The sequence below is a fragment of the Sinohyriopsis cumingii genome, unplaced genomic scaffold (assembly GCF_028554795.1).
Source record: "Sinohyriopsis cumingii isolate HCF-2022 unplaced genomic scaffold, ASM2855479v2 utg000305l, whole genome shotgun sequence".
In the NCBI taxonomy this organism is placed as follows: domain Eukaryota; kingdom Metazoa; phylum Mollusca; class Bivalvia; order Unionida; family Unionidae; genus Sinohyriopsis; species Sinohyriopsis cumingii.
The window spans coordinates 312,119-327,565 of NW_028315886.1; the positions used below are offsets into that span (position 1 = coordinate 312,119).

At 35.4% G+C, this 15,447-nt stretch overlaps 1 protein-coding gene across 2 annotated transcripts in view; it reads left to right on the plus strand.

Moving 5' to 3' along the window:
* LOC149774366 (uncharacterized) overlaps positions 1 to 15,447 on the plus strand; it is a 121,343-nt gene that overhangs the window by 45,988 nt on the left and 59,908 nt on the right. For both annotated transcript variants that reach the window (XM_089945364.1, XM_089945366.1), the window contains exons 5-6: positions 115 to 648; positions 2,031 to 2,137. In XM_089945364.1, the coding sequence (XP_089801490.1) occupies positions 115 to 648; positions 2,031 to 2,137 (641 nt within the window). The remainder of the gene's footprint in view (positions 1 to 114; positions 649 to 2,030; positions 2,138 to 15,447) is intronic.

The window sequence follows — 15,447 nt, forward strand, 5'->3', positions numbered from 1 at the left end:
TGTTTGTGGATGGGATGTAAATGTGCCCAATTTACTGTTTCAGTTTCAATGATAGTTTCGTTGCTTGATGCAGCTTAAAATTCAGCTGTATTTGGTTATTTCTTGTGTTTTCAGATTCTGAACAGGATTATCGATTACAGCGCCTTGCCAGAGTCCTGAATGAGCAGCAATCAATGAAGGACAAGGCCACTCATGATGAACAGGTGATAATTTCTCCTCAAGGAAATGCAACTCATATGAGCCATGAAGTGGCTCACATTACTGTTGAAAGCGAGGTATCAGAAGTACTATACGTCCATTCTTCTCAGCATGGTTCTGGCCAAGAGCTTTCATCAACTGCTAGTCAGCAAGAAGAATCCCACCCAGCATTAGCTCCGAGGGAACCCAGTCAGTCAGACTCAAACATGATAGCCATGCTAAAATTGTTGCAGGAAAATGTTTATAAATTAAAACAAGGTTCAGAAAAAGTTTCACTACTGACAATTTGGGACTTTGCAGGCCAGTATGCCTTTTACACTACACACCAGACATTCCTGACAAGACGAGCCATTTACCTCTTGGTTTCAGATGTGAGCAAAGAGCTTGCTGATTTTGTAGCTGATGAGTGTTACTTTGATAGTGATGGAATAATGAAGTGCAAAGTTCATGGTAAGTCCTGCTTCTACTCTACCAGATTTAAATAATAAACTACTATGTTCTTAGATATTCTGTACAATAATGATGGGCCCCGAGTGGCCAAGTGGTCTAAAGCGCTTTCCGTTACGGATCACTGCCATCTCACCTCAGTCTGAGTGGGTTCGAGTCTAGGATTCGGCCAATGTGGGTATGTGAGAAAGCTTGCCAGTAGCTTCTCGTGGGTCGGTGGTTCTTCCCAGGATTTTCCTGGGTTCTTCCTCCACCATTAATACTGGCCGCCATTCATAGCCTATCGTGTGCTGAAAAATGTCTGTAAAATAATGTGTTCAGAGTGATGACTGTATGTGAAAACCTCTTCTGTTATCAAGCTTATGTTGGGTGCCAGTATTTATTTTAGTTCATTAAAGGGATAAAATGACATGGACAAGTATCTATGAAGCCTCACTCACCTCAGTGAATGCATTATCAACCAGAATGTTTTTAACTTTGAAAACAAATGAATTGCATCCAGAAAAACACCAATAAGTTTTTGTTTCAAGTGTTGTGGAGACCATGTATACAGTCTGTTTGGATCACTCATTTTTACAATACAATATTTGAAATTATTGCAAGGTATCCTATGAAATATATTGTTTAAATATTTGAAGGTGTTATGTTTAAATATTGAGTCCATCATCTTCTGCATCTTGATTTTCGGCTTAAAGGTCAAGGTCATTTATTCAGCGAAGATGTCAGTTTCCTCAAAATGATTCAGATTTTCCAGAATATATGGTTATCAAGTTGTGGGTTGCTTGCAAGAAGGATAAAAATTGTTTTTATTAATATTGAGATTAAAAGGTTATGGTCAGTGTAATTGAAAGATAAAAAATGGTTTCCACACCATAACTTGAGTTTCCACCATATACTGCGTCAATTTTAAATCCAAGCGCTTAAAGAAACCCTAGTCAAGAAAATAATGGTTTCCTCACAATAATTTGAGTTCTTTGTGATTTCATTTACCATCTTATGTAGATGGTTTATATTTGGAGTGGGAGGAACCCATATTCATTTGAAGTCAATAGCTCAAAGGTCAAAGTCATCAAGACTGAAAGAATAAAAATGTTATTTTACACAATGTCATAAACTTGACATCACATCCTTCAAACAACAGCTGTAGATGGTTTTCATTCGGGGTAAAGTAATAACATAGACCAAACTCATTGAATGTCTTACACTTTGGGTAAGGAAAAAGTTAATTGAAATTGGGGTCTTAAGATCAAAGGTCAAGGCCACTGTTACTGAAAGAAGAGAATGGATTATGCAATAAAATGTATTTATTTATAGTAACGGTTATTGACTTGCAGTGGCTGCATAGTGTGCCGATGACATTGCTCTTGTTTATGATTTATTTTCAGAACTGATTGAGGTTTGGCTAAACTTTATACATTCCTGTGCACTATCATCAGAAGCCAGCATCCCTCCAGTGATTTTGGTGGGAACACATGTGGATAAAATTTCACAGGTACAAATTATGGCCATTAACGTCGGATGTGTTAGATCTTTTCTCGTCTGCCTGCTTAGCTCTATTGCTGATAGATCAGAAGAGTTTATGGTATGGCCTATTTTCCATTGTCTGTCTGTCCATTTGCATATGTTTGTTAACATCACTGATCTTAAACTGCTTGGACAATTTCTATGCAACTTTAGATATGGATTTATCTCATGATCTTAAATGGAAATGGTGCCTGTTGGTAATGGTGCCTGTTGGACATACATTAAATCATAATGGGGTTTTCACTAAACAATTTCTTATCTTGTTGGTTCTACATAAAAACAGTGCCAATCTCATTGCCAGTATGGCAGCAACAGCTATCAGCTTGAACATTTTATTGCCACCATTCTCAGTGGAAAGTCTTGATCAACATGGAATATTGACCAGAACTGGTCCTTAATGGAAATGGTGTCATTCCGAGAGCTAATATTGCTGCCATGGTGGCGATCTTAAAGATCTTCACCATTCCTCCAGAATGGATGGTATGTTGACATAGGGTTTTCATTACAATATTTATTATTGTGTCTAGTCAGTTCTAATTAAAACCAGTGCCAATCTTATATCCATTTTGGCCTTTTTGAGTGCTATCTTTAGAATATTGTTATCTCTACTCCCCTTGACCAATCTGTCACATTGACACGTGGATGTCACTAGAAGATCATTTTTTATTCTGTTTGGTTTTAGTTCCATTTATAAAATGTGACTCCATTGTTGTAACCACTCTGCCTAAATGGAAAGTCTTATCAATATATTTTCGCTAGAAGACTTGGTAGGACATAAATAAAAATGATACTGATCTAAAATCCAATATGGCTATAATTGTGGCCCTCTTGAAAATATTATCACTGTTCCATTTGTATGTTGTAACAAGATAACCCGGTGAGATTTCGGATTTACAACAGAAAACTTTTGATAGTGATACAAATACAATGTTTAATAACATATGACTTGAATGTACAATTAATTATGATTGATATGTGCGGACATAATAATAAAAATGTGAATAAATGGCTTTACACAATACAAGCACAAAGGGTGAATGATTCATGTTTCCACAACAAAATCTTTCCGCCTAAAAAAAACAACAAAAAAATAGATAAAAGACTGTAAATATTAACAAAAATATAATTTTTTTTAATTTTCATAATTTTGAGTGGGTATTTTGTAGTCAAAATCAGGTAATTTGTACAATTTTGTAATTCTGATAGGGTAATTGACTCTAAATCATAAATTTGTTCGATTTTGTAATTTTGAGTGGGTATATGATACTCAAAATCAAGTAATTTGTACAATTTTACAGAATAATTTATGTTTACATAATATTTATTTTACTGAAATATTTACTGAAATATTTATTTTATTGAATTTTATTAATTTTGATAGGTATTTGGTAGTTAAAATCATAAATTTGTTCGATAATGTAATTCTGATAGGGTATTTGGTACTCAAAATCATAAATTTGTTCGATTTTGTAATTCTGATAGGGTAGTTGGTACTCAAAATCATAAATTTGTTCGATTTTGTAATTCTGATATGGTATTTGGTACTCAAAATCATGCAAATTGCACAATTTACCTGAAATTGCAAGAAAAAAACCAGTAAAACAACAAATTCAGTAAAAAAAACAAATAAATTTAGTAAATAATGAATAATTTCAGTAAATAACAAATAATTTCAGTAAATAACAAATAAATTTACTTTTCATCATTTACTATTTTTTTTAGTTGCCTTACGCGAGTATAAATTATTTTTTTACTTCATATTCTTCAGACAACTCTAATCTGATTTTCTCAACTACCCTTGATAGTGCAGCAAAATCTTTTATTTGTGCTTCATTAACGGCAGCTAACGACTGATACATCGCTGACTGAATTTTCTTTATAGATTTATATTCAGCTGGTAGAACATATCTACCATCGTGTTTGTTTTGTGCTAATATTTCAAAATCAGTGATAATCTTTTCAATATCCAACTCATCTAATAATTTTTATTTTTTATTTTTCAATTCTTCGATGGCATTAATCATATTGTTGATATTTTCATCATTCATTATACTGAATATTATGTTTCTAAAAGCAAAAAAAAAATATAATTTGGTATGCCAAGATGATTTTAGTTATCTAATATCAGAGGAATATAATAAAATGAGATCCATTCTCCAAACCGATAAGAAAATGTTGATTTTTGTATTTTATCTGCAGCACGTTTGAAAGAACATGAATTAATACCAAACTATTTACCAGCAGCGGTCATCGACTAAAGTATTATTTCTTTGTTGGTCTCTAAATTTATAGATTTATCTGCCTTAGGAACTTTTGAACATCTACCAGTATTTCCTCGCGTGTTATTCTCACTCGGTTTAACCGCTTGAAGATTACATATGGAATTATTTAATACATCTCCATCAATATGATCAATTACAAAATCATCTTTGATTGGTCCGTGGAAACATTCATCAACAAAACAATGATTTGAATAGTTTTTCTTTCCAGCCTTAAATATTAAATAGCCAACATTACTAACGTTACTGAGTGTTTTTTTTAAATTTGCAATGTCTGACAACACCGTCGCAGGATGCTTCATAGTTATCGATGATTGGATGGTTCATCAATTTTGGATTCATATAGTAACTTTTATTTGTCTAAATCAAGATTTGCTTGGAAATCTATCTTGATGATTTTGTCACTGTCATTATTTTTTTTGTCATAGTGTCTTTTAAGTTCTCGGTAGCGTTTTCCGCCACAATTTGCGCATATTCGAGTTTTCCTCGTATTCCAATGTCACATTTTATGGATCTAGTTGGTCCTAAACTGCCCTTGCGAATAGACTGTACGTGTTCACCACAGAATTCACTTCTACATGATTTTCCGCAACAAGTCAATGAACTGACCATCAACCACTTGCATTGATTCATTATTTATTTAGATATTTGTCCAAAATGTAACATGAGTTTATTTCACCTCGATGAAGTTGAACACGATATATCTGATGCTGATGAAGCCAAGAAAGAGTTTTACAGCGACGGAGCAGTTCATGTGTGGTCAATGTGGAAAACCAACTCCATCGATAATACCATGACCGATGAATGAGCGAAAAAAATACCCGATTATATTAATATTAATCATTGCGACGAGAAATTTATATTTGGAATAAAATTTATTGCACAAATGACCGACAATGAAGTCTGGATTATTCTTGATAAACGTGATCCTGTGATCGGCGGGGAAAAAAAACAGTTATTTTGTCAGCTAATTCCAGGCTGGGGTTGCTAACTGGCATAGATAAACCGTATTATGCTCGAGCTTGTCCTGTGACTGCAGTTGTTTATGGAATTTATCGGCTAAATAATAAACCAGATGTTAAAAATCTTGCCCTGATGAAATTATCTTCGAGAATAAATTGTGTAGCTGAACGAGTAATAGAACATCTGAAAAATACAAAACGTGGATCCGGTTTAAGCAATTTAAGGCTAGCGAGAATAAATATGTGGGCAAAATCAGTTACTGCGGGTGCATCAATAAGTGATGTTGCTGAATTATTAAGTAATTTAAAATTTCCAATAATAGTAAAACCGTTATCGGGGAAAATTTTATATGAATCAGTAAATCTCGAGGAGCACCAATTATAATAATTGATCATAATTCTCATGCGTGGACATCTGCGGTAACGATATTTCCACGAGATCGTGTTGTTCAATTTTATTCCTCAGACATATTTAATTTTATTTACAAAATAAGTCAATCTGATCCGGTGTCAGTGTGGCTGTTTCACAGTGAGGACAAATATGATCAATTTGTAAGGCCTAGCAGTGAATTATACAGGAATGAATCGCTACATGACACGTTGAAAGAACTAGCAGAAAAATATTCAATAAATTCTGAACAATTACTAGTTAATTGTTTTACTGTTCCATGAGTTGCCGCTCATGCTGCTAGAAAAAAATCTTTGGAAACCAACGTGAGGCGAATTTCTCAAAGATGTTCAGATGAGTTGTGTCGAATACGGACACGGCGGTTTATGGAACACTAAACACAATTACGTGGACATGATATCCGTTGACATGGTTGCATGTTATCCTGGAAGTTTTTAAGGGTTAGGCAAGTGTTTTGCTCAATTTGGACATCCTAGCAGTGTGATGACGCGAGTATCAATTAATGGTCCGTTGCCAGATTTTCCCATAACAGGATTCGCTAGTATAGTATCATTTGAATTTAATAAAAATCTTCATAAAATCTGTTTTGTTTGGTTTGGTAGACACTTTTCAGAGCGACGTTGGGTTCATGCGGCGCTGTTACGATATATGCTAGATACAGTGATATTAACGTCGTCGATAGTCAGTGAAGCAGTTATATCGTATAAAAAACAAACATCAGTTTGGTTGCCAATGGATCATGATGAAAAAACAGCAAAAGATTTAGGTAGAAAAATAATTGGTAAATTTACCCAAGATGGTGCGTATGATCATCAACGACATCATTCTAGATTAATCATGGATGTTGCTGAATTAGATTTTATAATTGCTGATACCGCATCACAAAAATATATTTTGTGATCGAGAAAATATTTATCTCGCTGATGGAGTAAAATTAGGCACTGTTGTCAGTTACATCGACGGAGAATCTCAACAGTACACGCATTTAAGATCATTGATGCTCACGTATGTAAGCATAAATTTACTTTCTATGATAAATAAATTTCCCAATGGCGCAGTTAGAGTAGCTACTGATTCATTTTATATTGATAGTAAATACTTAGATGTGGTATCGACATTAACCGGCAATGATTCATAAGCATTTGGAGAATAAAAAACAAAGATATTCTTGATTTTTGTAAATCAGCTGATGTTGCGGACAAAGATGAATATCATCGTGGCGAAATATCAGAAATTTCGTCGTCGCCGTCTGTGTATGATCCAATATCGCGACATAAAACTGTCTATGTGAACGGGCCAGGTAGTTCAGGTAAAACAGCACGAGTAATTGAATTATTTAAAAATTCTGACTTGATTGTGTTAACGCCAACACACAGACTAGCGAAGGAAATGAAGCAGCGAGGAGTTAACTCGTGCACTTATCACAGTTTCTTCAAATACAGTGGCAGTGTGTGGACTTCTTTGAGGATGGGAGAAAAATATATTAATAAAAAATTGGTTATTGCTGAAAAATACTGCTATAATTATGTGCAGCGATCACGGCCAACCAAGTCCAGTTGATGGTGAATCTCCTCATAACTGGCTGAAGAATTTTGTTGATTATTATGAAGAAGTTGACACCGTTTATAGATCACTTGATGTAAAATTAAGTGAATTTAAGAAATTAATTCGATTGCAGCCAAATAAAATTCAATGTACAATTATGCGCGAAATAATTTTTGACCAACAATATCGTGTGGCAGAAACATAATATTGGCCTAATGAACTTCATTAGGGACACTAACGTCAAAATGTGCGTGTTCGATTCGTTTAGGCAGCGGAAGATAAATTTGCCACACAGCTTGTTTGGATAACCACAGTGCTGCAACGGGAATCTTTACTCGAGCGGCTTTGGCAAGTTTGCTAATTGCCGCTTTACCTTTCCAAAATCCAACTGGAGAATAATAAATTGATTCCATATTATTAATTAACCAACACCTAGCGCTAATTTACTTTTCATCGCAGTATTAATTAACCAACTATCTAATCTTTCTCTGATAGATATATTAGGAATAGAATTTAGCATATGAATCAATTTTATATCCACGAGGTGTCTTTGTTGTAAATCATTGCTTCGATAAGCAATATCATGAACATAACAGGCTTTATCTATGGCACTTACGGGACCTTCATTTAATTTTGGTCTATCGTGATCATCAAATCTAAAATCGAGTCAGGTTCCTGGGCCACAATAATTATATCCTAGAAGATGTTTTTCTCCTGGATACTTCGCCCAGGGAACACCAGGTAAATTTACTAACTGTGCTGCAACATCACCGCCCTTTTTTTTTTTTTTTAATTGATTTTATTTTGGCCGGCTTTGCTCATTGTCCAGATGAAATAAATCTGAATTTCTTTGTGCCACATTTGGCACATGTACCTGTTGCGGCCGATCTGTCATTGCGCGTGACAACCGTAGTTAGGCCTATTGTTGGAGTACGCGAGCAACATTTTACACAATATAAATCCATGGGTATAATTATATCATAAATGTAATTGATTTTTCCACTACAAAAAAAACAAGAACCAGTTAAACATCACGCGGCGTTACCAAATTCTGTTAGAATGATAATAATAGGTCGTCTGGGTCGGGTAAAACAAAGTTGTTGTTAAATTTGATAATGCGGTGGCTAAAATGGGATAAATTTAGTTGCACCATCAGTTGATGATCAGCGATGTTATGAAGTATTAAAAGATTTTAACGAGAATGCGCAATTACTAAATGAAAATGATGATGATATTATTGAATTTATTACCGATATCAATGACGCACATCTGTTGATGATCTTAACGGAAGTACTCATAATTTAGTCGTGTACGATGACATAATGTTAGACAAACAATTGAATCCTGCAAGGATATTTTCTCGTGGTTGACATAAAAATACTGATGTTATTTATGTAACTCAACGATAAACACAAATTCCAAAGGTAATTAGAGATAATTGTAATATTTTGGCTGTTTTTAACGGCGTTGACACGTACATGTTAAGAAATATTCACCAAACATGGTGTAACAGTGACATGGATATTATTAAGTTAAAACATTTATTTAGTCATGTTCAGTTAACTCCGCATGGATTTATAACGATAAATTTGCATGATCCACGAACACGATATCGGATCGGTCTTGACAAAAGATTTTAACTATTAACAGAAGCAGGGAGGAGCCGTGTCCAGTTCGTTCTAGGTGCTGTCTTGATGTTACTTAATATATTTAATCATATAAGAAAGCTTCTATTTTGGTAAATAAAGAATTTTCCCAACAATTGTTTCGTGGAAGCTTTTATTCGAAGAAATCTTTGGGATTCAATTAGAGACTGTTCGCCCTCCCTGCTGCTTACCCTCTCTGCCTATTTCTATCATTTATTTGCAATTATCTTCTAACCTCACTTGTTTTTCCCATTCTAATGTCCTATCCTCTACTTCTTTAGGCAGTTCTATCATCCCCTTCTCTGATTCTGTCTTCTCTAACAGTATCAGTGCTCTGTTAAATCCGAGATGATCCCACATCTGACATCATTTGTGACAAGATAACCGGGTGGGATTTTGGATTTACAACAAAACACTTCTGATGGTGATACAAATACAATGCTTAATAACAAACAACTTCAATGACAATTAAGATTAATATATGCTTGTATATGATCCAAATATTGGATCAATTAACATAAAACGCACAAACTTAATAATGAAAATATGACTAAATGGCTTTACAGAGTACAAACACAAAGAGTGAATAATTCATAATGATTTCACAACAAATGGATGATACTCAAATAGTAAAGAAATGTAGTATTTTACTGATATAGTAAAATGTTTTCACTCAAAAACTGAAATTATGTAAACAAAAAGGGACAGTTATACAAATTATCTTTACAGTTCCTAAAACTCGTTGGGTTGTACAAAGCCCAAACATTAGGCCACGGCTAAACAATTACATGCATGGAGTTACACTCCACCACCACCTCACCTGGCTACCAGTCACACTGGCCAATCAAGCAGTCAGTATTCCAGGTGGTCAATCAAGCAGTCAGTGCCCAGCATTCTTGGTCAGCAGTGCCCAATCACCTGCTACTCGACCAGCAACAATGTTTATTCATCTCTACAGCTGTAACAGTTCAGCTTCACAGCTGCTATGGTCGACTTTTGGGTTGACGCCGATCACACTGGTCATTCTGTGAACACTTGGGTCAGCTCTACAGCTGCAGATGTGTGAGTCCTTATTGTTGTTGTTATAGGGTTTAATGCCATTTTTCAGCACTTGATAGGCCCTACATCGATAGGATGAACCAAAATAGCTTTAAAATATTCTACAATATACATAAATCACCATCGAGTATCGTTGTACACACAAAACGAAACCTGAGTACATGTATTTAATAAATAAAAGTATTTATACAATTCCGTGACATATGGATGGTCACTTTCAGATTGGGTTATCACCAAAAGACCTGCATCTATGGGGCCTAGATGAAAATTGATTTCTTTACAATGTTTTCTATAGAGATATTTTGCAAGGAAGAATAAAACCAGTGACAGTATTGAAAATACAACTTTCCAGTGTTTTGTTTAGCGCTTACAAGGGCCAGTTTAAGGTTCACTGCTTCAGGTTCAGTCATTTGCATCATGACACCTCTAAATTATATATCATCATTGATAGAGAACTTGCCAAAATATTGTAATTATGTTTGGGACTTAAAACTTTGGTTGCCACCAGTGTAAATACACCAAACGAATTAAACATTGCTCACCATATTTTACTGCTGAAGGATCAAGTACTGTGGCATAAATGAGAAATAGAGCAAATAACTAATGTTTATTTTCCAAATTAAAGGAAATAAATTAACACAGTACATGTACAAAGCAGTATAACTATGTTTATATTGTCAAAGCTTTAACCATGATTGATTAATGTGAAAGACCACTCCGAGTCAATGATCACTGTGTAGTCATTGATTAATGTCAAAAGACCACACTGAGTCAGTGATCACTGTGTAGTCATTGATTAATGTCAAAAGACCACACTGAGTCAATGAAGCATTGATCACTGCATAGTCACTTATTAATAAAGCATTGAAACCTGTTATTGATTAATGTGAAAAGACCACACTGAGTCAATGATCACTGTGTAGTCATTGATTAATGTCAAAAGACCACACTGAGTCAGTGTAGCATTGATCACTGTATAGTCACTTATTAATAAAGCATTGATCCCTGTTAGTCATTGATTAATGTGAAAAGACAATTCTGAATCAGTGATCGCTGTATAGTCACCGATTATTATGAATGGACCACACTGGGTCAGTGAAGCATTGATGACTGCATAGTTAGAAAAACCTAACAGAAGTAACAAAAATTCAGTAATGAGTAAATGAAGAGTACAAATGATTAAATCCAGTTATTGAGTACTGAATATTTTTGGTACAATTACAGTAATCAGATATGTGTTCTGCTTCAATATATTTCCAGGCAAGATGTAAGGTTATTAACTATACATAATTTAGTTGCAATGAAATGTGTAATGGATTTAATATTTCACAGGGAGTGGTAACCAGGCTGTCAGCCCTAAGGTCCAGGTAAAATATGCATGAAATTCATGAAGGATTCTATGTTTGTTCTAGTAATGCATCCCTGTGATATGACTCATTTTCCCCAATATAAATGGGGGGACTCCTGATTTCCTTGCGTGAAGAGTCCAGGACTCCTCATCTTGAAATCCTTTTGAGAGCCTTGTAGTAAACATGTTTGTCACAACACAATGGGCAACAAATGTAATATTTCACATGGAGTGATAAGGCCTGTACCAGTAAAAATTTAATCTCAATGTAACAAAAAACATTTAATATTTCACCAGGAGTGAAAAGGCTAGTACTAGTAAACAATTTAGTCAGAAGACAGAGTGCAACAGGTATAGTTTTTCACAAGGAGCGATAAAGTTTGTACCAGTAAATAATTTATCACAATGTAACATGGAGCAGATTTAATATTTCACAAGGAATGTAAAGGCTAATGCCAGTAATATTACACAAGGAGTGGAAAGGGTAGTACTAGTAATACTGAAGGAGTGGAAAGGCCTGTACTAGTAATATTAGACAAGGAATGAAAAGGCCAGTACCAGTAATATTACACAAGGAATGGAAAGGCCAGTACCAGTAACATTGCACAAGGAGTGGAAAGTCTGGTACCAGTAAAAATTTTAGAAGAATGCAACTGATTTAATATTTCACAAAGATTGATTGACTATATTTTTTGTATTTATTTTATATCAGTTTATATTATTTTAATAGTTCACGGTGATTAAATTTTGCAGCTATAGTACCTTGATCCTTTGATCTAACCAACCTGGAACAAAAATTCTTTTTGGTTCATCTTTAAATGCAAACCTTTTTCCGAAAATAAGAATTTTATGTTAAAACGGTGGATGCTGTATACAGCAAATGTGGTACTGGAAAATGGTTACTTGGTTTATTGATTTTTTATGGCTTATTAAACACTTTACACATCTGTCAAAACAGTCGCCCGAGTTAAGTCACCTGATCACAATGTTATTTTAATTCCTCCCCAGAAAATTTCCGATATAAACAGCCCATTCTGGCCCATCCTTCTCAACTGTAGTGAAGAGCATTCCTAAAACAACGAAGGACGCTCAAACACAAACACCCGATTCAACACCAAGCTCAAACATCCCTCATTACCAAGCACAGAAAAACACGGCATCTACACAAACTACATTCAATACCCAACCATCAAAATCACCGAAAAGTCAAAAAAAGTCTCACGGAAACAGACAACAAAAGGGGTCAGATGACCCCATCAAATTCTATAACAGGTTTGGAGACTTAGAGGACATGGATGCAGAAGAATCTGCTCCATGCACTCGAGGTAGCTCCAGACCTAACAACAAAAAATTCACCCCTGTACTTCCTCCAGAGAAATAACCAGATTGCCTCCGCGAAAGGTCTAACCTAGCTCCAGAATCTTCAATATAAACTTATAATGAAGAACACCATCATACAATGGAACTTTAGAGGACTTAAAGCCAACTACCATGATATTCTTCTGCTTTTAAATGAACATGATCCTGCAGTACTATGTCTTCAGGTAACATTTTTGAAAAATACAGATAACATCACACTTAAAAACTACTCCCTGTTTAACAACTATTCTCAAAATGCTGACAGGGCCTCAGGAGGAGTCTCTGTTATTGTGAACAACAGAGTCCTCATAGCGTCATCCCTTTAAACACAAATTTACAAGCCATTGCTGTAAGCGTCACTCTTCATCGAGTGATTACATTTTGCTCCATTTACTTGCCACCAAACACTAACCTTGTTCCAAACGAATTCGACACCCTTGTTCACAACTTCCCGCTCCATTTATTTTACTCGGGGATTTTAATGCCCATAACATTTTATGGGGATCAAATCATATAAATGACAAAGGTCACACAGTTGAAGACTTTATTTCTTGATATGATCTGTGTCTATATAACACCAAAACACCAACATATTTACACCCAGGCACGGGTACATACACATGCATTGATTTGACAATTTGTTCTCCTTCGCTGCTTTTGGACTATGAATAGAAGATCGCTGATGACCTTCACAGCAGCGATCACTTCCCAATCTTCCTTGTAAATCTGAACTCTACAGTTGATGAAGTAATTCCACAATGGAATTTAAAGAAGGCCGACTGGGCCAAGTTTGAAACACTCTGTAAAACTAGGCTAAATGAGGATACAGTTTTCAATGTCGACGACCCCATTCTCATTTTACATCTATTTTAATAAAGATTGCAGAAGAATCCGTTCCCAAGTCCTCGCTGTATTGTAAAAGAACCCAAAAACCTTGGGTCACTAAAGAATGTAAGGAAGCCATTAGACTACGCCGAGAAGCATTAAAAAAATTTAATAATCATCCGACGCCCGAAAACTTAAATATATATCGAATTGTCCGGGCCAAAGCTCGCCGCACAATCAAAGAAAGATAAAGAGCTTCATGGAAGAAATATGTTTCTTCTTTAAACTCTCGTTCCTCTGTTGAGAAAGTTTGGGACACTATACGCAAAATAAACGGAAAGAGAAAACAAAACCCTCTCCGACATCTGACACTGAACAATAACAACTTTAGTTCAAAACGTGACATTGCAAATATTCTTGCTGACAGTTTCTCAAAAAATTCCTCATCATCTAATTATTCAGAAGCCTTCTGAAAACTTAAAACTCAAAAAGAAAAGTCATGTTTAAAATTCACATCCAACAACTCGGAAAGTTATAATCAATTGTTCTCACTATCGGAGCTTAGGGAGGCTTTAGATAAGGGCCATGATACATCCACTGGGCCTGACGAAATACATTACCAGTTTTTGAAACACCTTCCAGAATCATCATTAAATCTCTTTTGAAACTCTTCAATGATTTATGGATTACTGGTAATGTACCAAAAAATCTGGAAAGAACCAACTGTAATACCAGTCCCCAAACCCGGTAAAGATAGCAAAGACCCCAACAGCTATCGACCAATTGCACTCACAAGCTGTGTGCAAAACAATGGAACGAATGATCAATTCTCAGCTTGTCTGGTATTTGGAAACTAACAATTTAATATCTCCTTTCCAAAGTGGCTTTCGATATGACCGGAGCACCATTGATCTTGTTAGACTGGAAACATTTATTCGTGATGCATTTATTAAGAAAGAACATTTAGTAGCGGTTTTCTTTGATTTAGAAAAGGCCTATGACACGACATGGAAGTACGGGATACTAAATGACCTGAATGATCTCGGTCTAAAAGGCCATCTGCCCTCTTTCGTATCCAACTTTCTCTCCGACAGAGAATTCAAAGTACGAGTTGGCTCTACCCTCTCAGATCTGCACGGGCAAGAGATGGGTGTGCCCCAGGGCAGTATTTTATCTGTGACGCTCTTTAACATCACAATTAATAGCATCACCAAGTGTTTGACTCCTGGTGTGGATTGCTCATTATACGTTGATGATTTTCTAATATGTTATCGATCGAAGCACATGCATACAATTGAAAGACAACTGCAGCAAAATATAAACAAAATTCAAAATTGGGCCAATGCAAAAGGTTTCAAATTCTTGAAATCAAAAACGGTATGTATGCATTTCTGTCAGTTTCGAAAACATCACGATGAACCGAACCTCACGCTGGATGGAACACCAATTCCAGTTGTTGAGGAAACAAAATGTTTAGGTATAATCTTTGACAGAAAACTGACCTTTATTTCACACTTAAAGAACTTAAAAGCTAAATGCTTAAAAGCACTTAACCTACTTAAAGTAGTAGTGCACACTGGCTGGGGTGCTGATAGAAAAGTCATCCTAAATTTATACAGAACGTTTATTCGCTCCAAACTGGACTATGGTTGCGTTGTGTATGGTTCAGCCAGAAAATCATATCTTGAAATGCTTGATCCAATTCATCATCAGGGAATAAAACTGGCTCTGGGAGTATTTAAAACATCCCCATGTGAAAGCCTGCTAGTTGAAGCGAATGAACCACCGTTATCGCGTCGTAGAGAAATGCTTTCCGCACAGTATGCTCTCAAATTAAAATCAAACC